We start from the raw sequence: 26785 nt of genomic DNA on the forward strand, positions 1-26785 counted from the left end.
CGAAGAAATGCTGTGTCGCTACGATCAAGCTATCTCAGAATATATGACCTCGGGAGTCGCGGAAGAGGTTCAGGAATCCGAAGAACCACTGACTACGTTGTGTTACTATATGCCACATCATGCGGTTATCCGAGAGGACCGAGCGACGACTAAAGTTCGTGTAGTATTCGACGCCTCTTCACACACGCAGCAGGGTATGTCATTAAACGACAATCGGGAGGCAGGACCTAATTTAAACGAAGACATGCTTTCGCTTTTAATCAACTTTCGAAATGAAAAGGTGGCCCTAGTAGGAGACGTGGAGAAGGCCTTCTTACAAATTTCCATCCATGAAGAGGACAGAGATGCCATGAGATTTCTGTGGTGGAAGCACGACGCTGACGGTAGGCTGCTGAATGAACTACAAACCTGGCGCATGACTAGAGTTACTTTTGGTACAACACCGCGCACGTTTCTTTTGGTAGCTACAATCAAGCACCATTTGAAAGAAGTGGCTGAGCGATTTCCAGATACAACAGAAAAACTACAGAAAGCGATTTACGTGGATGATATAATCACAGGAGCAGCAACGTTTGACGGAGCTGTCAAGCTGCACAAAGAGGCAAAACAAGTGCTCAAAGAGGCGGCGATGAACCTGAGAAAATGGACATCGAATGAAGACAGATTAAAGAAAATAATAGATGAAAACGAAAAGGACTACGCTCACATGGAGATTCGATCGAAAGGATACACAATGCTTCTTGGCATGATATGGAAGCACTCAGAAGACGTGATATCCTTCCCTGTGGACAAATGGGCGCGCTTACCAGCAACCACGTGCTTAACCAAGAGGACAGTATCGCAAGCAGCAGCAAGAATATTTGATCCGCTTGGTCTGCTGTCACCTTTTACGATACGCGCAAAAATAGGCTCTCAACGACTGTGAAAAACGGACGTCACTTGGGATGATCCACTCCCTAAAGAAGAATGCGACAAGTGAAGGGACCTGATGTCCGAAGCGGAGGAGCTGCGAACTCTAGAAATTCACCGATGCTACGCAAGTAAGGATCAAGCAGTACAAGCATACAAGCTGCACGTGTTTGCAGAGACGAGTCCAACAGCCTACGGAGCTGCAGCATACTTAGTACTAGTGTACAACGATGGAACAAAAGAGTCAAGGCTACTGACCGCGAAAAGCCGTGTAGCTCCAATCAAAGAGCTAAGTTTAGCAAGACTTGAGCTAATGGCAGCGGTGATAACATCAAGACTAAGCGACTACATCAAAAGTCACTTCACCGAAAGAATTCAAGAAGCTGCCTGCTGGACCGACTCAATGATTGTACTTCATTGGATCAAAGGAACAAGCAAAAGGGGTAAATTTGTTACCAACAGAGTCGCCGAAGTAACAGAGAAGACACTGCAAACGAGCGGGTCGTTCATTCAAGGTGAAGACAATCCGGCAGATCTATTTACACGGGGTATCAGCGCAAAGACGTGAATGAACTCGAAAATGTGGTGGCATGGACCCGAATGGTTTACCTCCGTGGAGCCGGAAAGAGGAAGCGTGATGCGCATCAATATACAGATGGACGATCAACAGGAAGATCAATGTCAAAGCTGCACAGCATCAACAGAGAAAGAACCAATCTTGGAAATAAAAGGTTATTCATCATACGGGCGACTTCTAAGAGTAACAGCATGGATATTCAGATTCATAAACAACGCAAGAAAAGAACACCACGAGGGGCCATTAACAGGAAAATTGATTATAACTGCAGAGACCTATTGGATACGACAAACACAAGTACTACTCAGGAAGACAAGTGGCGATGCTAAGTCAAGCACTAAACCCTTTAATATAGACCTTTTCACAAACCGACGTTTGAGCAGCGCCATTGGCCGACACGGGCGACGTCTGACGTCGCCTTCATTTTGGACCGTGCGCCTTGCGAGAGCAGGCCGGCCGCACTTCGATTGTGTGATCTTCGCCGCGCATTATTTCGATTGTTTTCTTCCGCTTCGCTTGTCTTGTGCCGCTTGACTTGTTACATGTGTCACGTGCTCGCGTGTGCGCTCAGTGTAGTGTGCCATGGCAACAGCAAGCCCAGCCAGTGGATGTGGTGTTTCTTCGTCGGTAGCGGCGGCAGCCGCGTCTGCTTTGTCGAGACCTGACATGCTAATCAGCGGTATATTTCATTGTTATTGCTGGGCACATGTGACCGTATCGTCGATTGAATCTGATCACCATTACGTTTAGAGATTGAGGGTTGCCTCATATAGCGAAAGCAGGCGCGTACGTAGCTGTCGGGCAATGCTTATAGAACCAGGCACCGGCGGCCCGACGACGCGTGATCACAGATGCCAGCGCAACTGACACAGCCCAGGTGCTAGATTTTTGTTTTTAGTATTTATTTATACATACTGTCCATCCCAATAGGGATTATAACAGGACTTGTTATAAAGATATATTTGTTTACCTATTTTTTACGTTTGTTTACCTGGAATGGCTTTTCTTTCGAATGTCTGAATTTGGAACAAGCTTCGCTCACGGTGAACCTTAACGTAGATCGTGCGCGAAGTTTGTATTGAAGATATCGCGTACGGCAAGAATTGTTCGTGTGCGCTATCTCTGAAGCGAAATAAGCCAATAATATTGCAGCGTTAGGGCCATATCTGCTATTTCTCTTGTTTCCCTTGCACTGTCTCACTGTGCTATGTTCATAATAAAGTAATGTCGAGTCTGAACAATTGTCGAATAAATACATATGGATATGACTGTAAACCACTACTGACCGTACGTGAGTGAAAAGCGCTTAGTGGTCAGCGAAGCGGTCACTGCACGCAGGTAAGTATTTCGCTTGATCGACTGTGCGAATTATTTATTTTTTCGTTACTGTTATCCTTGCAAGCATGATTCTATTGTCCGCGTACCCATGCGAATACCGTTTTTTTACGTTCTTACTTGCGCGGGCTCACATAGCGCGTTTCTACGCCACGCACAGTTAGCGCATTACGGTTCCCGAACTCTAGCAATGGCGCTAGGCCGCGCTGATGAGGTTGACACGTTAGTTTTTGCATACTCTTGCTGCCCAAGCACATAGACAACGCTCAAATATGGGTGAGCTCGATGCAGCACAACATTGTTGAAGTTAATTACCTTATGGGCAGGGCCGCGCAGGGCCGCGCAGGGTGCGTGTGAACGCAGAGAGGATGTTTTGGTGGACACAGGGTCTGCATACATCGTCCATAGGACACGATTTTTCCAGATCGTTGCGAAGTGTATTTACCGACTAGTTCTCTCGCAGAGTGCTCCAGTTTATCTTATACCGGTGTCACACGGCCACTTTTGATAGCGATCGAGATCGGAATGTTCGACCGCGATTGGCTCCCTTCCGCAGATTGAGCAAAGAAGCCAATCGCGACCAAGAAATTCGACCCATATCGGGCTCGATCACGATCAAAAGTGCGCCGTGTGACCCCCGTATTAGGCACTGGAATGAAGTCGTGTTTGAAAGAATAACAAATGTAGCCTCTGCCACTACATACGAGAAAATATTGCGTCGAAGAGCTGACAATTCTCACAACCTGTTGGAGAAATGTGCCGAAAAGAGTTTACCAAAATGCGTTATTTTACTGATGTGTGCATTGGTTCACATTAGACTGAAATGCCAAGTCCTCAGGTGATGCAGGAAACCGGCGAAGCGTGAACATACCACATCGCGGCAGTGGTCTCGCGGAATGCTGTGTTGTGGACACACTTAGTCCCTAAAATCGTTATTTTCCGCTGGTTGTTTGTGCACCCATAAACTGCACAGTGCTGGCCTGTAGCCTTTTGATGAGTATATATGCCATTATTTACGAGCGTAAGTAGTTCGTGACAAAAATAAACGGAAACATCTAAGGAAAGCTAGCACTCCGCAATGCAAGCGAAAGGCAAGCTCACAGTCCAGACCGAACAGGCAACACTGACACATACTCTCCACGCCAGACCGTCGGGAGCGCCCTCGTGAAAACGTTTATAGATGGACAAGAAGTATACTATGACGACAAAGGACTCATAAGACAGAAAGGACGCTTGCATTTCAGCCAAGAATCAAACCGGCACGTCATCGTACTTCCAAAGGACGAGTATTTCACGGAACTACTGATACGTCACGTTCATAAAATAATATTGCACGGCGGAGTTCAAGCCACGCTAGCGCAACTACGGGCTAAGTTTTGGATATTGCAAGGTCGACAAGCTGTAAAAATAGTTTTAAACAAATGCATAGTATGCAAGAGGCATAACACAAGACCAGCCACACAAGCTATGCCTCCACTCCCTGCGGACAGAGTCAACGAATCGGGGCCATTTCAAGTCACAGGAGTTGACTTCACCGGAACACTTTACGCGAAAAGCAACGACGAGATTGTGAAACAATACGTAGTAATTTTCACCTGCGCGGTAACGAGAGGAGTACACTTGGAGATGACCAACGACATGTCGACATCCAGTTTTTTACAAGCTTTCCGGCGATTCACCGCACGACGTGATATACCTGTCATAATCTACTCGGACAATGCCAGGACTTTTACAAAGGCCGAGAAGGAAATTAACGGAAAGCTTGACGCTGCTGGGCACGAATGGGTGAAGGATTACTGCAGTATACGCCAAATAGAATGGAAAACAATAGCCGAGTGCGCCCCGTGGTGGGGAGCATTCTACGAACGCAACATACGGAGCCTAAAGACATCGATGCGAAAAATAATCTTAAGAAAAACAACTTCAGTAGAGGAGCTACGCACAATTGTAGCAGAAGTTGAAGGAGCGCTCAAAAATCGACCGTTAACTTACGCGTATGGTGAACCTAATGAGCCCATGCCAATAACTCCTGCAGACATCATAGGCGGTCGCCAACAGCTTCAAGACGGACAAGCAAGACTATACAACGGAGACATTGAAGAAGCATGTCGAAGTAGATGCAAACTAGTGAAAGCTTGGTGGAAAGATGGCATCACGAATATCTCACGGAAATAGGAGCTATTGTCAAAGCCAAGACACGACAAGCGAAACCATTGTCCCAAGGCGATGTGGTTTCAATTGAAGAGCGGGGTCCAAGGACATTTTGGAAAATGGGCCGAATTGAAAAAAAGTTACCCTGGACGCGACGGAGTAACAAGAGCTTGCTTACTTCGGACAGGCAACAAAGAGTTTCTCAGAAGATCCGTGAACAACATCTACCCTCTTGAAGAGCGTTTCAAATAGCCCGCCAAAGCCTATCTCTGTACTATTTGGGCGGGCTGGAGCTTGTAAAATATCGTCATCAAGATACTCGAAGACGAAGAGCAAGAGAACGGCTCCTTGGTGCAAGCAAGCGCCACTTCACTTCTTCAATAAACAGTTCCTGTTCGAAGCAGTCACCGGTCTCGATCGTTTTAACAGCTTCGCCTTTCGGGCAATACTGCGAAATTTTTTCCTCATTCTGCTAATACAACAGATGACCTGTTATTTGTCATTACGTTCATCTAATTTTGGCAAGACGCACATGTGCACGAGCTCGCTCTCTAAGATGTTCTTATAGACTGAGCTTACGGACGTGTTTCCCGTAATACCACTCGTCGCGGGATCCACAAATTATTTTGACGTTAATTCTGCTTCATTGCTTTAATATTGGCTGAGTACAGAGATTATACACCTATAATGGCAAAGACGAATTCAACATGGTGGTGCATGCCATAAGCGTCTCAACCACGTTTATTGGCACAGCCATTTCTTTTTCTCACGTGGTACCCTGCGAGCACTTGGATCTAAAGGTACATTGCTTCAACTTAATGGGGTTGCCTGCCCTAACACACAAGTTATTCCATCATAATGCTATTAGACATTAAGTTAATCCTTACCCAGTGTTGTCATCAGTTATTTTTCTGTCGTTAAGAGGTTATTTATGCCCACTGCAGGACAAAAGCTTTGCCAAACAAGGTCTAGTCAACCGCTGGTTCGCTCTATCATGCAAACGGTTATCCCTCCTATGAACTATGTGATTCGCCCACCTCCAGTTGTACGACTTAATCCCTGAAAGAATATCAGCATATGAGCTCATACTGTCCCACAGCAATCTCGCAACGTTAAGCAAAATTTTCCGTTCAGCGAATAGTGTGGCGACCGTGCGCACTTTGAAGGTTTCCTTCCTGGGCCATATAGCTGGGCCCATCGAGTAATACTGCGGAATGTTTTATTAATACAGTGTTTCGTTCCTAACTTCAAAAAGATGGTTATTTTGATCACCTGTGTTAGACCGGTCAGTTTGGCTTTTGCAGAAATCTAATTTACCTAACCAACATCGCACCACAAAAATGAAAATTCCATGTTACCGAATTAGGAAATATTGAATAATTTTTATTCTTCACGTTATGATAGATGTTTCAACTGCGCAATGAAGGTGGGTAATAGCGAAGTCATAAGCACTTAGAAGACGTACCGATAATACGACAAATTTTGATATATTTGTAATCAAAATATAACACCAAATGCAGCACGGTGTGCGCTAAACTTCCGGGTGCCCCTATGGCCCAGCGAACCAAACTGTTTTGCTGGAGCGGCTGCTATGAATGCATGGTCTTCATCATCATCATCAGCCTATATGTATTCCCACTGTCGGACGAAGGCCTCTCCCTGTGATCTCCAATTACCCCTGTCTTGCGCTAGCTGATTTGACATTGCGCCTGCAATTTTCCTAACTTCATCACCCCACCTAGTTTCCTGCCGTCCCCTACTGCGCTTCCCGTCTCTTGGTATGCATCCTGTAACTCTAATGGTCCACCGGTTATCCATCCTGCGCATTACATGGCCTGCCCAGCTCTATTTTTTCCGCTTAATGCGAACTAGAATATCGGCTATTCCCCTTTGTTCTCTGATCCACACCGCTCCCTCCTGTCTCTTAACGTTAGGCCTAACATTTTTCCTTCCATCGTTCTTTGTGCGGTCCTTAACTTGTTCTCGGGCTTTGTTAACTACCAAGTTTCTGCGCCATATTTTAGCACTGGTACAATTCAATGATTGTACACTTTTCTTTTCAGCGACAGTGGTATGCTCCCAGACAAGATTTGGCAATGCCGGCCTTATGCACTCCGACCCAATTTTATTTTGCTGTAAATTTCTTTCTCACGACAAGGGTCCCCTGTGACTAATTGACCTAGATAAACGTGCTCCTTTGCAGACTCTAGATGCTGACTAGCGATCCAGAATTCTTGTTCCCTTGCCAGGCTCTTTAACATCACCTTTGTCTTCTGAGAGTTAATCTTCAACCCCACTCTTACACTTTCTCGGTTAAGGTCCTCAATCATTTGCTGCAATTCGTCCCTATTGTTGCTGAATAGGACAATGTCATCTGCAAAGCGAAGGTTGCTGAGATATTCGCCGTTGAGCATCACTTCCAAGGCTTCCCAGTCTAAGAGCTTGATTACTTCTTCTAAGCATGCAGTGAATAGCACTGGAAAGATTGTGTCTCCTTGCATGACCCCTTTCTATATAGGTATCTTTCTACTTTTCTTGTGGAGAACCAATGTTGCTCTGCAATCCCTGTAGATATTTGCCAAGATATTCACGTATGCCTCCTGTACTCCTTGATTACGCAATGCCTCTACGGCTGCTGGTATCTCTACTGAATCAAATGATTTTTCATAATCTACGAAAGCCATATAGAGAGGTTGATTGAACTCCGCAGATTTCTCTATTACCTGATTTATGACACGGATATGATCCATCGTAGAATATCCCTTCCTAAAGACAGCCTGTTCTCTTGGTTGGCTGAAGCCAAGTGTTGCCCTGATTCTATTGGAAATTATCTTGGTGAATATTTTATACAATACTGCAAGCAAGCTAATGGGTCTGTAATTCTTAAATTCTTTAACGTCTCCCTTCCTATGGATGAGTATAATATTGGCGTTCTTCCAGCTTTCTGGTACACCTGAAGTCATGAGGCATTGCGTATAAAGCGCCACAAGCTTTTCAAGCATGATATCTCCTCCATCTTTGATTAAATCGACTGTTGTTCCATCTCGCCAGCAGCTTGTCCCCTGGTCATGTCTGTCAAGGCCCTTCTAACTTCATCGCTAGTTATAGAAGAATAATTTGTAACCTGTTCATCCCTACTTCGAATGAAAGTAGCTTGGCTGCTCTGGGAACTCTACAGGTCAGTATAGAATTCTTGCCCTGCATAACCGCTTGTAATTAACGCTTTCAAATGAATACGTTTATTTCTTTGGAACACACACTTTTATCGGATCATTTTAAGTATAGATGGTAGCGGTACGGGCCCATTCAATGTTTCAAGTGCCAATGCTCGGCAGATTTCCTAGAGATACCGAATTGAATTTGAAAACTGCTGAAAGAGCGTTTCACTGGGTACGATCGCCGTCTCAACATTTATCTGGCTCCTTAAATGCACCCAAATCATTTAAATCTTTCGAGCATATTCCTCCCGATGCACAACTTTCCCGCGAAACTTCATCGAGGTCCACAAAGTATATCGCATAGGCAAAGCAGCGTAAAAAATCCTGATTTACAAAATTTGAAAATTTACTACGCGAGCGCCAGAGTACCTACAAACCATGCGTTGGCAAACTGACCCATCAGTTGACTCCCTCCAACTCGAGCCAAAGCCTCCTCTAACTACATGCCTTGAAGTTGAGCAGCGAACTCGCTAGCCTTCCCTCTCCTGCGCTCTGCTGCTTTTGTGCCTGTGTGTTGCCTGTGACTAGCGCCTCTTGTAAACAGCCGCCCGGCGCATGGCCTTCCAGCGCCGCAATTTCGGAGGCCACGCCTCCGCTGCGCAGGCGGCGGTCACATGACTCCGTTCAGGGCGGTGGCGAGTGGTATCCCGCGGTTCCCCCTCACAACGCGGGGCAGGGCGACATTTATGGGATAGCAAGCGATGTTTCAGACATCTAGTTAAAGGAGACGCTTGAGTCTGAGTGAGCCGGACTATATTTAAATTGTGTATGGCTTTCTCTGTGAAATACAAGCTTTATGTGTCCGTATCTACAGACATTGTTGATATTGAGTTCGCTCAGTACACTCAGTGAGTGTGAGTAAATGCGAATGTGAATTCGAGTGACAAAGTGAGTGCACGCAAGTGCCAGAGCTAGTGACTTCCGGTGAGTATGTGATGACGCAAGTATGCCCTTGCTTGAAAGGAAGCAAGTGTGAATGGGAATGTGAGTGAGTTCACATCGATGAGAGCCAACGGAGTTTTGTACAAACGGACCTGATTATGTGACTTGCGGAGTGTCTGTGGCCTAAGATTGCGGATGATGACGTGACTCTCTTTCGGACTCCCTTGTGAATCTATGTGAGTGCTAGTGAGCTCGAGCATGGTTGGTTTAAATCTTGGTTAGTGAGCCCGAGTTTGCTCCTTTAAATTGAATTTTGAAGAGTCTGAGTACGAGTGAGTCCCAAGCGAAAACGTATTTTTTTACTAACTCTGAATCAATTTCGTTAATTTTTCCGACCAACGGTTCCGACTTCACAAATAGTCCGGCGTGTTCTTCTTTGCGACGCACTTTATTCCTGCCAAATGCGCCCGTGGCGGATACTCTTCAATCTGAGCGAGCGAGAAGGCTATCAGATGGCTGACCCAAGAAGAAGTATTCGACAACTCGAAGCACAGAGACACTGAATATGGAGACTCAGTTCTGCGGAAACCAGCACCGTGGAGCAAGATTTATGAAAAAAAAACATGGTCCATCTGAAATTAGCACAAAACAAATAATGACAGATCAATTTTTGAAATGCGAAGTTTTGAGGGTACCCAATATGAGTTTCAGTTATAGCTTCCTGCTAATGTGTCCGCCTCCTGCGTTGCATTCAATCTTCTCCTCATACGTCTCGACGAAGGGGGAAAATTTCAGGGCTGAGTTGCTGTGTTTGGAAGTGATAGGTGGAAGTTTCCTCCTCCTCCTTATAGAACCCGATTTCCCCAGCCTTGTCGTACGAGTACTTGGGAATTATTCTCGTCTCGTGCCAAATATTTCCTGGAACAATCACATTACTACTATATGTGTTAATGCTTCAAAGTCACTGAGGTACTTAAATCGAACCCTGCGCAAATGACCCTCCAACATCCACAAGCTAGCTTTCCAGACGTTTGTGCGCCCGCAGCTCGAATTCGCCTCTCCAATGTGGTAACCCTATCATACAACCTAACCAGCTTATTAGAATCTGTCCAAAATAGGGCCGCAAGGTTTACCTAAGTATACAAACAATTCTAGTATTTCGCAAATAAAACTGGATATCATACTTCCACCCCTCAGTATACTTCGTGACTTCACTCTCTTATCGCTGCTTTATAAGTACGTTCATGCGAATAGAAAATCTTCCTTGCGGCTTGAATTTGCACCTTGCACATCACGCAGGGTACATAATCACCTCCGCTTCACTCGCATATACGGAAACATTCACGCATTCAATTGGTCGGCGCTTCCCTGTGCCATTCGATCATTGAATGCCCTTCCTTAATCCATTGTGTTCGAAAAAAATCCTGACAAATTTCGCCAGCTCATAATCTTACATTCGATTGCGTAATCTCGACAAAAATGTCTGTTGCCTTTTTCTTATGTTTCCTCATGATACGCCTTCTGTTGTCTTTCTCGTTTATGGGATGAGTTTGCTCTTTTTCTTGTATTGCTATGTAGGACATCGAACTGCTTATTCTTGTGCGATATGCATCTTTTTTTTTCTCATGAGAACGTCACTAGTCCAATATATTTTTGTGCAATGCTGGTGTAATCCTTCCGTTTATGGGTTCACTGTTATTTGTTGTTATTGCTATTTTTATACTTATGTATGCGACATTTAATTGCCTATTCTTATGCGAACTGTACCTTTTGTTTTATACTCTAATAAGCACGTCACCTCTATAAGTAATTTTGTGTAATCATCTAACGTGCGCAGGAAATCATGAGTGTCCATTATTGTTATGCCAATTAATCGTGCATATATACTATGTACTCTGTAGCTATGCTGTTTTATATTTTATTGTGAAGCCCCCCTTACCCAAAGCTTCTCACGAGGCCTGTAAGAAGTTTTTTAAATGAATAAATGAATGAATAAATAAATAAATAAATAAATAAATAAATAAATACCTTTTTCATTGTTTGATGTGTTGGGGTTTCTGGAGGTGACGTTACAGGCACAGCCGGTATTACCGATTGTACGCAGCTCGTTGATGGTTAGCTGCCGGATCTGTTGCATAGAGAGGACGAGATCAAAGTCTCTCTCCAGCGTCTGCTTCACCTCGACAGCCATGAGCGAGTCCATTCCATGCTCGCCGAAACTAACGTCCGGGTTCAGACTTGATGGATCCTTGATGCCTGCAACAACGTCGTCATTCGCCACACGCACTTGTAGCTAGGGTTTATTACTAGGTCAAGGCTGGACTTGCAGTAAACACAAGCACTAACCAATGTTGCCAATTTACCGGTCTTCCCACTAAATTTAGCGGTTTGCTGCGTTGCCTACCGGAAAAACTTGCTCTCTTGCGGGTGACGGGTTTTTTTGCGGTTTTCATGTAATATTGGGTTCGTTGTTGGCGGTAGAAAAACAGAATTTTTTCACAATATTTAGTGCATTGCGTGTTGCAAATAAGCAGCGTATCTATGACCCTCTTGAGGTAAGAGAGAATTGAGTATTTTCAGCCAGCTGAATGTGTATACATCAAAGTTAAACAACAGAACGTTCATTGAGAAAACAAATGCCATCCGTACTGTGCGGGCTGGTCTCCGAAGAAATTATAGATGCTGTTTCAATTACCCGCGGCCAGAGCAAGTTGTTCGCAAGATCGGCACGATGAAGGCTTATGGAATCAAAGATGGCATTTACATCTTACAAATTACAGAATATTTTTCTGTACTTTTAATCACCACCTGCTAATACAAACTGTTTTCCGGCTAATTATGGTATTTCACTGATGCATCTTCTTTTTTCTTTTTCGTAATATTGTCACCCAGCTAGTACAGCTAGAATAGATGACCAGCAACAGATAGGCAAACACACGTCAGTCTTTAGTAATGGCTGGACCTCGGAGAGCGCGCGTGCAACCACGAACTTCGTCGTTCTCGCCTCAAGGGGCCAGTGTCACCACGTGCCAACTTATTTCGCGTCATTGCTCCCCTCTCGAAAGCGACCGACCCGGTCGCTTCAAGGGCAGTGGGCGAGCACTATGGGCAAGAGCGCCAACATGAAAGAAAAAAAACCATACAGGAATGTACACAATGCTGAAACGGTTTGTGAGTTATCCCTCGCGTGCGTAGTACGGCTTCATCCGTACTACTTGGACGACTTCAGCACGGGGACGGCGTCGGTTCGAACCAGGGTCAGAGCTTTGAGGCACAACGTCGCAGTTGACATCACTGAGGTGGCGTACAACTTCGTAGGGGCCGCAATAGTGACGCAACAATTTCTCCGAGAGCCCACGGTGTCGGATAGGTGTCCACACCCACACGCGGTCGCCTGGTGAGTACTGGACGGTCCGTCGGGTCCCATTGTAACGGCGGGCGTCCGTATTCTGCTGGGTCCGGATGCGATTCCAAGCAAGCTGGCGAGCTTTTTCTGCTTTCTCGACGAACTCTTCAGTGGTGTCATTCCTTGTGGTTCCGTGATCTACCGGGAGCATGGCGTCTAAGGGGGTTGTAACGCGACGTCCGTAAACGAGCTCAAATGGTGTAAACTCGGTGGTCTCCTGCATAGGGCTACTGTAAGCAAATATCACGTATGGCAAAATTTCGTCCCATGTTTTGTGTTCGACATCGATGTACATGGATAGCATGTCGGCCAATGTTCTGTTCAGGCGCTCTGTTAAGCCGTTAGTCTGGGGATGATAGGCTGTGGTCCTTCGGTGGTCGGTGTGCGTCAGCGTGACAACTTGTTGCAACAACTCCGCTGTAAATGCTGCACCACGGTCAGTAATGAGCTCAGCGGGTGTACCGGGACGAAGCACGATGTTGTGGATGAAGAAGTTGGCGACTTCAGCAGCAGTTCCCCTCGGCTACGGTTTTTGTCACCGCATAGCGAGTTAAATAATCAGTTGCCACGATTATCCACTTGTTTTGCAAGGAAGACCTGGGGAACGGACCAAGAAGGTCCATTCCGACTTGCTGGAACGGTGCTGTAGGCGGATACAAAGGCTGAAGGAGGCCGGCAGGCTTGACGGGTGGGACTTTACTCCTCTGACAGTCACGGACGTTCGCACATAGCGCTGAACCGACGAAAATAAGTGTGGCGAATAGTATTTCTGCCGTATGCGCGCTAATGTCCTCGCGAAGCCTAAGTGGCCAGCACAGGGATCGTTGTGACACGCCTGTAAAATTTCCTCGCGCAGTGCCGTCGGAACGACGAGAAGGAACGTTTCTTGGCTGTTCTCGAAATTTTTATTGTACAGGACATCGTTCCGCAGGCAGTACGATGTCAATCCTCGTGAAAGTGGGCGTGGGACAACAACGTCAGCTCCCTCGAGATATCGGATGGCTGGAAGCAGTTAAGAGTCTGCACGTTGATAACCAGCCATGCGCACCACGTCGACGACACCAAGAAATGGCAAATCTAGCTCCATGTCGGAGGATGTCAAGCGAATAGGGGAACGTGACAAGCAGTCAGCGTCACTATGCTTATGGCCCGATCTGTAGACAACAGTTATGTCGTGTTCCTGGAGGCGGAGGTTCCAACGAGCGAGGCGACCTGACGGGTCTCGTAGATTGGCAAGCCAGCAGAGCGAATGGTGGTCACTGATCGCTCGAAATGGTGGGCCGTATAAGTAAGGTCGGAACTTTCTGATGGCCCACACGACGGCTAAACATTCTTTTTCAGTGGTTGAATAATTAGCTTCTGCTTTTGTAAGACTACGGCTCGCGTACGAAATTGCACGTTCTGCGCCGTCTTGCCATTGAACCAGAATGGCCCCGAGTGCTACGTTGCTTGCGTCTGTGTGAATTTCAGTTGCCGCGGTGTTATCAAAATGCGCCAGCACTGGAGCGGATTGAAGGCGTTTGCGCAGTTCGGTGAAGGCCTGCTATTGGTCTTCCATCCACGCAAAGGGCACATCTTGCCGCGTCAGTCTCGTGAGAGGTTCAGCAATCCTTGAGAAGCTTTCAACGAAACGGCGGTAGTAAGCGCAGAGGCCCAGGAACTGCTGAACAGCCTTCTTGTCTTTAGGGTGAGGAAACTCGGCAACGGCAGCGAGCTTTTCTGGGTCTGGTCGTACTCCTTGGGAGCTGACCACGTGGCCTAAAAACTTGAGTTCCTGGTAACCAAAGTAACATTTTTCAGGCTTGATGGTGAGGTTTGCCTTGCGTATTGCGGTAAGGACACTTCGTAGCTGGGTGAGATGTTCATCGAACATGCTGGAAAACACAACAACGTGGTCTAGGTACATTAGACACGTCTGCCACTTTAGTCCGACGAGTACAGTGTCCATCACTCCTTGAAACGTAGCAGGAGCGGGAGAGAGACTTAAAGGCAGGACTTTAAATTCGTATAGCCCGTCGGGAGTCACGAAGGTGGTTTTTTCACGGTCACGCTCGTTCACTTTGATTTGCCATTACCCTGACTTAGGTCTAACGAAGTAAAGAACTCAGCACGACGCAGACGGTCCAATGCGTCATCGATCCGTGGCAGGGGGTGAACGTCGCATTTTGTGACTCGGTTAAGCCGTCTGTAGACAACGCAGAATGCTGTCTTTCTTTTTTGCTAGGACGACAGGCGACGCCCACGGACTTGTCGACGGCTGGATGACGTCATCATTTAGCATTTCTCGAACTTGACGTTTAATCGCCTCCCGCTCCATAGGTGACACGCGGTACGGATGTTGACGAACAGGCCGCACCGACTCCTGCGTAACTATCCAGTGTTGCGTAATGGAGGTGCGCTGGACTTTTGATTCTGTGGAAAAACAGCCAGAGAATTCTGTCACTAGGCCCAGCAGTTGATCCTTCTGTACATCTGCTAAGTCAGCAATAATGTGCACGCGGGTACTCAGGCTGGCGTCACTTGTAACGTGCCGACGTCGGAGAAGTCAGCAATGTCGTGCTACAGCTGTACCTTGAGGGAGGTGCTCATATTCATGGCTGAAGTTTTTCAAAAAAACTTGCGAACACTTATTCTGTATTCGATCAATGCCCCGGGCGATAAAGACGTGTCTTTCGACCAACAGCTGAATATTTGCCTCGCCAATACCCTCATAGTCGTCGAATGCGTCGCAGGTTACGAGGGTTAATACGCTGCTCCTTCGCGGCACCGTGATGTTCTCGTCGACAATCCTCAAGGCGTTGACATACGTGTCGTCAGCGCTGCTTCCTGCTAAGGCCTACGCCGTCTAAAACGTTACCAGCGACTTTTGTAAGTTAATCACGGCTCCTTTAGCCTGCAGAAAGTTCATTCCCAGAATTGGGTCCCTCGAACAGCTTGGGAGGATAAGGAAATCTCCGAGGTACGTAAACCCACGAATGCTCACTCGTGCTGTGCATCTTCCTACCGGGGTTAGCAGATGGCCTCGCGCAGTGCGAATCTGCAACCCAGTCCACTCGGTAGAAGCTTTCTTCAGCTTGCAGGCAAGGTCCATGGTCATAACGGAGGTGTCGGCTCCAGTGTCGATTAACGCTGTTATTTTTTCGCCGTATACGGTGACGGGAATGTTCGACGTTACTACCTCTCGTATGGTGTTTGACTGCGTGTGTACGTCTGCGTCGTTCAGTTTTCGTCGTTGTAGTCGTAGTGGAGAATCTTGCGCACAGTCGACGTCAGCGGCCTCACCTCCGGAGGTCGCTGAACTCACTTTTCCCGACCCGCCGGGCTAGGCGAGCGGTGTCTGAGAGCGCTGCGAGAGAAGGCTTGGCTTGGTGATGGTGACCGGTAACGAGCAGGAGACGACGAACGGGGCTCGTGCCATCGTTGATCACCATTGCGACGATTTGCAACGAAACTGTCTATTTCCGGCGGCCAGTCACCAGGTCGTGGACGACGTGCATTCGGTGAGAAACCACGGAGCCCCACATGACGATAAGGACACATTCTGTAGATGTGCCCGGCTTCGCCACAATGATAACAAAGGGGCTTGTAGTCTGCGGTGCGCCAGACGTTGCTCTTCCTAGTTCTTGCTTCGGCTATGTGCGGTGGGCTGCGAGGCCTGAAGCTTACGTCCATTTGCTGAGCTGGGTGTACCATGCTATACGCACTTGAGGGTGGTGGATGGCGTACCGCTTCAGCGTAACTCATTTCAGGACGCGGTTCCTGCTATGGCGCCTCGTACTTTCCAGGAACATGGACGGCCTGTCGGACCTCGGCGCCCACCATTTCCGCAATAGAAAGTTGTCCCATAGAGGCAGTGGTGGTCTGCATCTTCTGCAGTTCCTCCTTGATGACAACCCTGAGGAGTTCTCGCAAGGCGCTGATGTCGTTGCCGAGGTAACGTCAGAGAGCTCCCTTGAAATCACGGAGTCGCGGTTGTATTGCCTGGCCCGTTGTTGAAGTGCCTTTTCCATGGTAGTGGCTTGGTCGTGGAACTCTGCAAGTGTCGTCGGCGGATTTCGAATGAGGCCAGCAGAGATTTGCTCTTTGACGCCGCGCATTAGGTGGCGCACCTTCTTTGCTTCAGTCATAGAGGGGTCCGCACGTCTGAAGAGCCGATTCATGTCTTCTACGTACGCCGTCACTCGCTCATTCGGGCCTTCAATTCTCGCCTATATTGCTAACTCCGCCCTCTCCATCCTGTCCGCCCTGGCGAAGGCATTGAGGAACTACCGACGAAATTCTTCCCATTACGTCAGTGTCGCCTCGTGGTTCTCAAACCATATTTTCGCGGAATCTTCAAGAGCGAAATACACGTAGCGTAGCTTACGCTCGTGGGTCCAGTCGTTGAGGTTGGCGACCCGGTCAAAATGGTCAAGCCAGTCGTCGGCGTCTTCTGAAGCACTCCCGTGGAACGGATTCGCGTCCGTGTCTGATTGATGACCACGTGCGATGCTGTAGTAGCGGCAGGAGGTGGTTGATTCGTCATTCTACTTCGTTCGGGTAGCAGACCGTGCTGTGGCTGGAGTCCCTGGAGACGTCGGCTGGTACGTACGTGCACAGGGGTAAGCTCGGCCGAACTACTCACCGGGCTTAGGTCTGTGGTACGCTCCGGAGATCGTAACATCGACCGTACCCAGCACTTCCACCAGAAATGCAACCCAGCTCGTACAGCTAGAATAGATGACCAGCAACAGATAGGCAAAAACACGTCAGCCTTTAGTAATGGCTGGACCTCGGAGAGCGCGCGCGCAACCACGAATTTCGTCGTTCTCGCCTCAAGGCGCCAGTGTCACCACGTGCCAACTTATTTCGCGTCAATATGTTTCTGCACGTATTAATAATAATAATGTATATCTTTCACTCGACTATAGGCGAAAAGAAACCAACTTTTATCTCCAGTGTTGTTTTGTTTTTAAACTGTGATTTACGTATACACAATAAAACATTTTGAACGTCATTCTGATTCTCGTCTGCGTTTAGCTGGTTTCATAATATTTTGGGTGCTAGCACCGCGGGTTTTATAGTTTTCTGGGGGCTCGACTGGTGGGTTCTCGAATTCCTAGTTGGCAACAGTGACCTAATGTAAAAACATCGCAGTTAATTCGAACGTTACGGTTCCTGATAAACCCAATGAATGCCGAGGACACACGTACCGTGGCGAGAACAAAACTGTCAGCTTGAAGTAGCGGCACTCTTTTAACCAGCAAATGATAAGATATCCGCAGCTGTCCGCTATTCCTGCCGCCTTGGATTCATCTACTGCGACAGCAGCCCATTGCCAGCACACACTGCCTTATTTGCGCGAAAAACTTCCTAACAATGCACACAACCTTGTCCTCTACCTCTACACCAGTGGCTCTCGTTATGTCCTAAATACCCAGACGCCACTACTTCTAACGTCTTTGTAACGAGCAAACCGCCAGGCAGTTTACTGAGCGCATATTAGCGCAATATCGAAGTGGTTAGCGCGTCGAGCTGCCAAGAGAGCATGACCAAATGTGCATGAGATCCAAGCCCGCTGACAAAGGTTTTTTTTTTCTTGCCCCTAGCAGAAGCTGAGGATTACGGGTTTAGAGGTGCCGTAACTACACCGACACGATGACGTCGCCGGCTGTCGCAAAGAATAACACGGATACAATAAAGCAAAGCAGAGCTTTAAACACGAATGCCGTTGTAAGAGTTTCAACATTCCTTGACGAAGCTTCTTCGCAGAGTGCACTTTATAGCATCGGTAATATAAAATTATGGATGTCGAAGAATTGTTAATTTGAGATAGGCTGTCTTAAGGTATAAAACAAATATTGTTACGCGAAGGACGAGTGAATTAAATGAGTAACTATTTACAGAAGCGGTTGTAGCGCTGACCGGTTGGATTCACAGCGCGAGGCCCAGTTTGTTCTTCCTTCTCTTTGCTCCAGTGATGGCGCCCGCGCGCATCCTTCAAACGCCCAAATACAACTTCCGTGAAGCATAATCCCCTGGAGCCAGAAGCGACGTCTCGGAGTGTCTAAATGTCATCGCGGGGAGGGTGATACTTCTTCAGTCATGTCGCGTGCACGATATCACTTGACTGGGAAGCATATTCGGCGTCAGGGGCGATTTCGTAGGTGACTGGAATCACGGCACGAAGCACTCGGTATGGGACTGTGTAGCCATACAGCAGTTTTTCTGACAGGCCAACGTGACGCGATGGAGACAACAGAAGCACCAAAGAACCAGGCGGGAATGCGCGTCTAGGTGTGGCCGGCTGCCTTTGACTTTCTTGGGAGTTCAGAAGGCGGTCACGGGCAATTTCCCTTGAGTGGGCAGCGCGGGAGATGGTGTCAAGTGCATATTTACTGGTCGGTGCCGCGTGAACAGCGACGTTTGTGTCGAGGGGCAGTGCTGGTTCTCGTCCGAACAAAAGGAAAAATTAGGAAGAACTGGCTGTGTCGTGGCGCGAGGAATTATACAAAAACATGACAAATGATAGAGCGAGGTCCCAGTCAGTGTAATCTGAAGAGACATACTTTGCCAGCAGATCTATGAGAGTGCCATTGAAACGCTGCGTGAGGCCCTTTGCTTGCGGAAGGTATGACGTGGATAGCTTGTGCCTCGTTACACCGGACTGCCGGATGTCTGCGATAACGTTTGACAGGAATGTGCGGCCACGGTCTGTGAGAAGTTGTCGTGGGTCTCCATTTAATAAAATCAAGTCGCGTAGAAGAAAATCGGCAACATCTGTGGCACTGCTTGTCGGAAGCGCTCGGGTGATGGCGTAGTGCGTGGCGTAATCCGTGGTCACAGCGATGCACCTGTTCCCAGAGGTGAATAGAGGAAAATGGCCAAGTAAGTCCAAATCATCCCGACAGAATGGCTCCGCGGGAATGTGGAGTGGTTGAAGGCGCCCGGCAGGGAGCGTCGATGGGGTCTTGCAACGATGACATTTCTCACACGCTGCTGCGTATCTTCGAACGGAGCCAGCAAGCCCTGGCCAAAAGAAGCGTCGGCGGATCTGGTCGTAGGTACGTGGCACACCGAGGTGACCGACAGTGGCGAGGTCGTGAAGTTCGCGGACGACAGCCGAGCGAAGGTGTATTGTGATCACAAGGAGTAATGCTGGGCCTTTGTGGTGAAGGTTGTGGCGGTAGAGTACGTCATCTTGAAGCATGAATACGCGGAGGGAACTATCGGCAAGTGACGATTCCAGGCGGTCAAAGATGATACGCAAGAACGGGTCACGGCACTGCTCGTTGGCGACATGGAGCTGTGGGAAAACAGAGAGAACGCAGGCGTCGGTATTAGTATCAGACGTAGCGGTCGGGTCTTCGACTGGGTAGCGGGCGAGACAGTCCGCGTCCTTGTATTGGCGTCCCGACTTGTAAGTCACTGTGTAGGTATATTCTTCTGATCGGAGGACCCAACAACCGAGCCCGTCAGTAGGATCCTTGAGCGATAAAAACCAACAGAGCGCATGATGCCCTGTGATTACTGAGAAGCGCTTGCCACATAAACACGGGCGGAACGTTGAAACAACCAAGACGAGATCAAGACATTCGCGCTCGGTAATCCAATAGTTGCGCTGTCCAGTTGTCTGGAGCCGGCCAGCTTAGGCTATGACACGGTCGTGTCCTTGTTGGCGTTGCGGTAACACGGCTCCGGTCCCATAAACACAGTTATCGCTTCGGACCTCTGTAGGTGCGAACGGGTCAAAGTGGGCCAAGAGAGTTGGATTGGTGAGAATCGTTATAAGGCGTGAAAACGCGGCAGCCTGAGGGGAACCTCACGTAAAAGGAACGTCTTTCTTTAGAAGGTCAGTGAGCGGTCGAGCAATTGCTACGAAATCTTTCACAAACCGTCTAAAATAAAAACAGAGCCCCCCAAAACCCCGGACGTCTTTGACAGATTGAGGTACAGGAAAAGCCGCCACTGCTCGAACCTTCTCCGGATCGGGTTGTACGCCGGAAGCATCGACGAGATGGCCTAGCACTGTAATCTGTCGGCGCCCGAACTGGCACTCCCATTAGTTTAAGCGGAGCCCAGCCTTGCGGAAGGCGTCAATGATAACTGCGACGTGCTCAAGATGCGTCTCAAATGTAGCAGAAAACACAAGGACGTCGTAGAGGTAACAAAGGCAAGTTGACCATTTGAAACCTTGAAGCAGAGAGTCGATCATCCGTTCGGACATGGCGGCGGCATTGCATAGACCGAACGACATAACCTTGAATTGGTAGAGGCCATCTGGAGTGACGAAAGCGGTCTTTTCTTGGTCTTGCTCATCTATGGCAACCTGCCAATAACCAGATCGAAGGTCTATGGACAAAAAATATTTGGCACCGTGAAGACAATCAAGAGCGTCGTTGATTCGTGGTAAAGGGTAAACGTACTTTTTAGTCATTTGGTTGAGGTGGCAGTAATCAACGCAGAACCGCCACATGCCATCTTTGGTTTTGTCGAGCATGACCGGCGACGCCCAGGGGCTCGATGAGGGCTCAACAATGCCTTTGGTGAGCATCTTGTTTACTTCCTGATGAATAACTTGTCGCTCTGAGGTGGACTTACGATACGGTCGGCGGTCAATAGGAACAGCATCACATGTGCTTACCCGATGCTTAACAAGGGACGTCTGATGCAGTGGTCGGTTGTCAGAGTAGAAAAGCAAAAGGCGATATAGAGTGGCTCCTTAAACAGGTGCAAGGTCCGGAGTGACCATGGGACGTAATTTTCCGTCGAGGTTCATGGCATCCTGCGGGTAATCAGGAGGATCTGGAGACGCGTCGGCTTCAAAAGAAGTGACATGGTTGTCTGTCACTGACCGGAGCATGACCTCCGCTATGCCTTCAGGTAACACTTGTTTCGTCAAGCCAAAACTGATAACGGGGAGGCACATCCGATTACCAGCAAGGGTTACGATGGAGTGTGGCACAGAGATGTTGAGCAGCAGAAGGATATTGATAATATGTGCGACGACATAGTCGCCATCAGGCACGGTTGCTGTTGAGGCCAATTCGACGAAGGTTAAGGCTTTTGGAGGTAAGCAAGCAAACGCGGTAGTGCAGAGGGTGTTCGGTTGTTTGGGGCGAATGTATGAAGAAAGAGGGAGCTCGATGCACAGCGTACCAGCGGAACAGTCGATGAGGGCAGAATACGTCGTCAGAAAGTCGAGCTCGATGATTAGGGCATCAGGGCAACTGGTCAGCTCGGTGAACAGGACTGGAACTTGGCGGCTAGCAATTCGTTTGCGAGCAGTGCACATACGACAGACGGCAACAGTGGCGCCATCGGCGACGTGTACGGCTGGAGTGGTGGCGGGCTTAAGAAATTCTGAGGTGACGACATAGGCACTTGGGCTCCAGTATCAATCAATGCAGTCAACGGAACACCATCTACATCTACTTCAGCTAAGTTCGTGTTCGTGAGGAGCGTCAGCGAAGGATTTGAACTGGACGAACGTGATGCAGCACTACTTCCAAGAGCTGTATGGTCTAGTTTTCCGTCCGGTGGGTTGGCGAGGGAAATGGGCGAGGTTGGTGTGATGGAGAGCGACGGCGTTGAGGCGATGGCGATCGCAAGGACGAGCTGCTGGCAGGGGCATCAGAAGTAGGGTACAGACGGGGAGGTGAATCACGGCGAGCGTCGGCGTATTGGCGACCAGCAGGGAATGAGAGTATGGCGGTATCCAGGGGGTGCGGCAGTGGCGGGATACATGACCAACTCGATGTCGGCGGAAGCATATTGGTTTGTCGTCTGGGGTTCGCCATTCAGCAGGATTGCGTGGTCTGGGAGTGAAATATTGGTTATTGCAGGTTGTGGCCATGGGAATGGGTCCCGAATCAGGTCGGGCGACAGAGCAGATGGTAGGAATGCCCAGGTTTCCAATTTCTTGTCGCACAGCTGCTTGGACAGCTGAAATGGAGGGAGGCTCTTGATCAAAGGTACCGTTAAGTGGTCGTGGGTAAAGTGGGGCCGGATTCGCCGCTTCAATCTCTCGCTGAACGATACGTGTGACGTTCCCTTGAAATAGTCGTGTGGCGGTAAGATCGGGGCAAGAGGACGTTGCAGGTTTGTTTGGGAGCCGGGAAAACTGTGGGACCACGCGACGGCTTTTGGCTACCTCGAAGCGGCCGCATTATTTGATGATGGCTTCGACACAAGAAACGTCGTTATAGACGAGCAAATTGATGGCGTCGTCCGCGATTCCTTTAAGTATATGGCCCACCTTGTCAACCTCGGCCACGGGCCGGTCGACTTTCTGGCAAAGCGCGAGCACTTTCTGTATGTAGGAGACATACCATTCGGTCGACGACTGGACACGGGTGGCAAGCCCTTTCCCCGCAGCTTGTTGGTGAGCTGGAGAGCTCGGCCATCATGGATGTGAAACCAGACTATTATATTACAGATTATATTTACAGCAGCGCTTGCAGCGCTGATCGGTTGGATTCACAGCGCGAGCCCAGTTCGTTCTTCCTCCTCTTTGCTCGAGTGATGGCACCCGCGCGCTTCGTTCAAGCGAGCAAATAAAACACACGTGTAGCAATATAAACTCACATTGGTAAAAAATGTGCACATCCCACGAACTGTGGGAATCTAGTTTATGCGAAGCATTTTCCAAATATTTGGTTATCCAGCGTTGTTTGGGTTTCCGCAAAAGGTAGCCAAGTGGACTTACGTGTTGCTGCAAATTGAGTAGTTGTGCATGTGGGTGACGTGTAAATGTGTGTTTGACGCCAGCGGCACGCCGGCATCCATGTTGTAGACGATCGTAACATAGCAATGGCATGTCTACGTCTGCCAATCGACACAAGCCTATGACATGGCGGTTGTTGGCTTTTACAGAGGTAGTGGACGAACGTAAGCGAGAGAAACTCAGATTGTTACGTCATCAGCGACTACATAGTTACAATCGCACGTCGGTCGTGGAGTTCCAATTGTGGAATTTATAGTGGTTATGTAAAAACGATGGTGACATTTGTACTTCGGTGAAGAAATATTGAACTTCGATAACTTGGGCGATCATGAAGTCCGCACAACGTCGTGCAATTTATACGTAGTGTAAGCTGCTGCGAGAAAATTACTGAGCAAAGTGGGCCGGTCCCGGCAATAGTGCAGTCTAACACGGAACGCCTCAAAGCGCGTGCTGTCACAAGAAATAAAGACGGCAAAGTGACACGTACTGCACGCTGGGTATCGTCGAGTCTGACAAGGCGGTTCAAAGCGCGAGCTGTCACAAGGAAAGATGATGAGAAAGTGGCATGGGATGCAGACGCCGAGTGTTTAAACGAGCTGGATTGCTTTGGAACGCGAGAAGGATACGCGCGATCCTGACCTCATGGTTCGTGCCCTTGGCTGCTGTGCTCGACGACGAAGGCTCGATTACCACTTCGCTCACACATTACTTTATTTTTCCTACAGTGAGGCGAGACAGGAACCTACTTACCGTAAGGTACAAAGAATTAGCCAAAGAATGCTTCGCATTAAATACTCTATAACCTTCCTTGACATTGCGGCAACTCCTGCCTTTCGCAGGAGTTTTCAAGGGGTAACGCTAAAAATTAGTGTCATACTATTATTTGGCTTACATTTGAAGGAAGAAAGTGCTGCGACACACAATACCTCTAATGAAACTTTAAGACACCCCTATATCGCCTCTGAAAATTTGATAAGAATGAAATTGAGCGATTGTATTCTTTAGAAAGCATCGTGACGATCATCTTTCGAGCGCATGGCAACGCTATGCCCTCCTGGTAAGGCATACATTTACAAAAAAAAGTCCCACGCTCTCCTACGCAATCTTTTCGTCCCTTTGTATGTGGCGACGCCATTTGAAAAATGCGCATGACGTCACAAGAGCCAAAGCTGTCGATCGGCCTATCGATGCGCGACGAGAGCGCCAACGTGACAAGAGCCTGTTGTCTGTTCGAAAAGCAAGGACAGGGGGGGGGGGGGGCGGCTACGCCACTGCCCGCTGGTTATCATTCCATGAAGCTTCCATTCAGTCGGCGCCACGCGTATGGCTATCATAGCTGAATGATGGAGTGTGCCTTATTCTGGTGTTCTTACGCCTATTCGTAGCATTCCCTGCACTACACCTAGTTGGTGAGCGAGGATGAGATTGAGCCCGCAGAGAAGCTTGGAAAAGCGAGCGAGAAGCCCTCCACGGCTGCGCATTCATTCACTCACTTCCTGAAACTTGCTTATAACCACATCATTTCATAAAATGCTCGCGCTTGTATGTTCACTGTAGGTTGGTACACAACTGCCAACATATATAGTTTCGAGCTCAGAGTGGTTTAGGGACAGGTTAAAACATCTTACAAGCGATGTTCATGTAGTATGACACCGCTATAGCGCGATATGGCGATGTACTTTCCTTACGACCACCTCAAATAACGAACTCACGGTATTCGGTATTGAAAATTTCGGCTCACCAAGAATACGTGCAACAGAATGTGCAGGATCATGCTTCTTTTTGCTGTCCTCCTTGGTCGAGTGACGAGGCTTTACATAGCTGGAAACAATAGTTCGCCTTTGGCACAAGAATTGGTCCATCGCCGAAATGAACGAAGCGATCGGCTGTGGTACGAGCTCATAGCTCTCGACATCTAAATACATTGCCTGGAGGAACATGCCGACATCTTTAATGGGACCCCACTGGATGGCCAGCCCTGCAAACACAGAAGTGACATTGTTGATTTACCATGGTCTACGTGATGCTTTCTATCAAAGAGGAAGCTTTAGCTTGGGGCCAACTCCACTTTTCCCATTCATACACAGTTAAAGCGGAGATATGCTTTTATGAGGTGACCCCTAGACGGTGTGAAATGAAATTTATTACGTTTGAGAGACCCAATAAAATTATACTGACTGTGCAAAAGAGTTTTCATTCAGATCTAAAGGTGGTTGACTGCCCGTGTTTCCAATGTGCCTTCTTTTGTTGCAGTCTTTCCCTGCGCTCAACCACTTTTATTCAAAATGTACTAACAAGCTCACATCGTCCCCTTGTCGAGTACCTTTATTTGAGGGCCTGAAATCTCCCCCAAAATTCCCTAAATTGGTAAGTTTTGAAAACATTGAAGCATAGAGTTAATAAATCCAGAACTCTGCCTGAAAAACAGATATCACTGTTCTGTGACCTGCATTTTATGGAGGTGGAATGCACAAAGTTGATATATATGAATTTACAGCCTATGTGAAATTTCTGTAATGTCTTTGAAGGTTTTGCAAAGTCTGTGTCACAATGTAGCGGTCCACTTCAGAGGCGTGTATAATACATCACTTTTGTCCGCTTTACAATAACTATTTTGTGCAGATTAAAGAATCGTTATAGCATTGTTATGGTTGAGTTATAGCGTTGCCAAAGTCATACTGTAGTTTCTTTTTATTTTTTCAATATTGACCAACATGTGTAGGTAGGGTAACAGCCTAAATGAACAATCTGCTTTCTACAGTGACTAGCTTTTAGCTTTCCCTTTTATTTGCAACAAACCTCATCAAATTCGGTGTAGTAATGGCCGGAAAAAACGATGTCTCCGTTCCCATGTGCTCAGACAGCAACTCCCGAGCTAAAGCCTCCTCTTGCATACCATAAAATAGCACTGTTTAAGTGATACGTGCACGTAAAGTACAGCACAGCTCAATAAGCATGACTACGTGGGCGAGATGACTCGCATGTATTGTACATATTGTGACGTCCTCGCGAAGAAGACTGAAGAGACACGAACGGCACGAGGAGGACCAGGAAATGAAAGAGGCGGTCAAGATGGACACTTCTAAATAAATTAGTGTTTGGCAACACCGTAGAGGCTTGGGCTAGTCGGTACATACTCTACAACGAAAAAGCGCGAAAAGACGAAATACAAGAAAGGGAACACGCACCAGCGTTCGGGTGTGTTCCCCTTCTTGTCTTTCGTCCTATCGCGCTGTTACCCTGTCGAGTAGCGTGTTTCAACTCGTAATATATAGTTGCCCTAGCCGGCCATGTGGCTTGAAGTTATTGTTGTTAAGAAAAGCAGATGGGCAGGCGACCGTGCAGACCTACCAGCTTGATGGCGAAGATATAGTTCTTCAGAAATATGCGACTCTGTAGCAACTGCTTCGAATCACCACTGAGAAACGCCAACTGAACGAAGCGGCCCTCGTCGAGAAAGGTGAGGTACGCATCGATGCTTGTATGCCTGAACTTGAGACTATGTTTCCGGGACATTAAGAGATAGATTCCAAGAACGAGAATGAGCACACAAATAACGCCTTGCTGCAAGCGTTTCGCAGCAGGAGTCCACGCAGTACGAC

The 26785-nt window shown here is 48.0% G+C and overlaps 1 protein-coding gene across 1 annotated transcript in view; it reads right to left on the reverse strand.

Moving 5' to 3' along the window:
* LOC119444367 (fatty acid synthase-like) overlaps nt 1–26785 on the reverse strand; it is a 296692-nt gene that overhangs the window by 37689 nt on the left and 232218 nt on the right. The window contains exons 25-26 of the mRNA XM_049663302.1: nt 24925–25161; nt 11101–11328 (exon numbers count right to left, since the gene is read on the reverse strand). Coding sequence (XP_049519259.1) covers nt 11101–11328; nt 24925–25161 — 465 coding nt within the window. The remainder of the gene's footprint in view (nt 1–11100; nt 11329–24924; nt 25162–26785) is intronic.

The sequence above is a fragment of the Dermacentor silvarum genome, chromosome 3, assembly GCF_013339745.2.
Source record: "Dermacentor silvarum isolate Dsil-2018 chromosome 3, BIME_Dsil_1.4, whole genome shotgun sequence".
Taxonomy (NCBI): Eukaryota; Metazoa; Arthropoda; class Arachnida; order Ixodida; family Ixodidae; genus Dermacentor; species Dermacentor silvarum.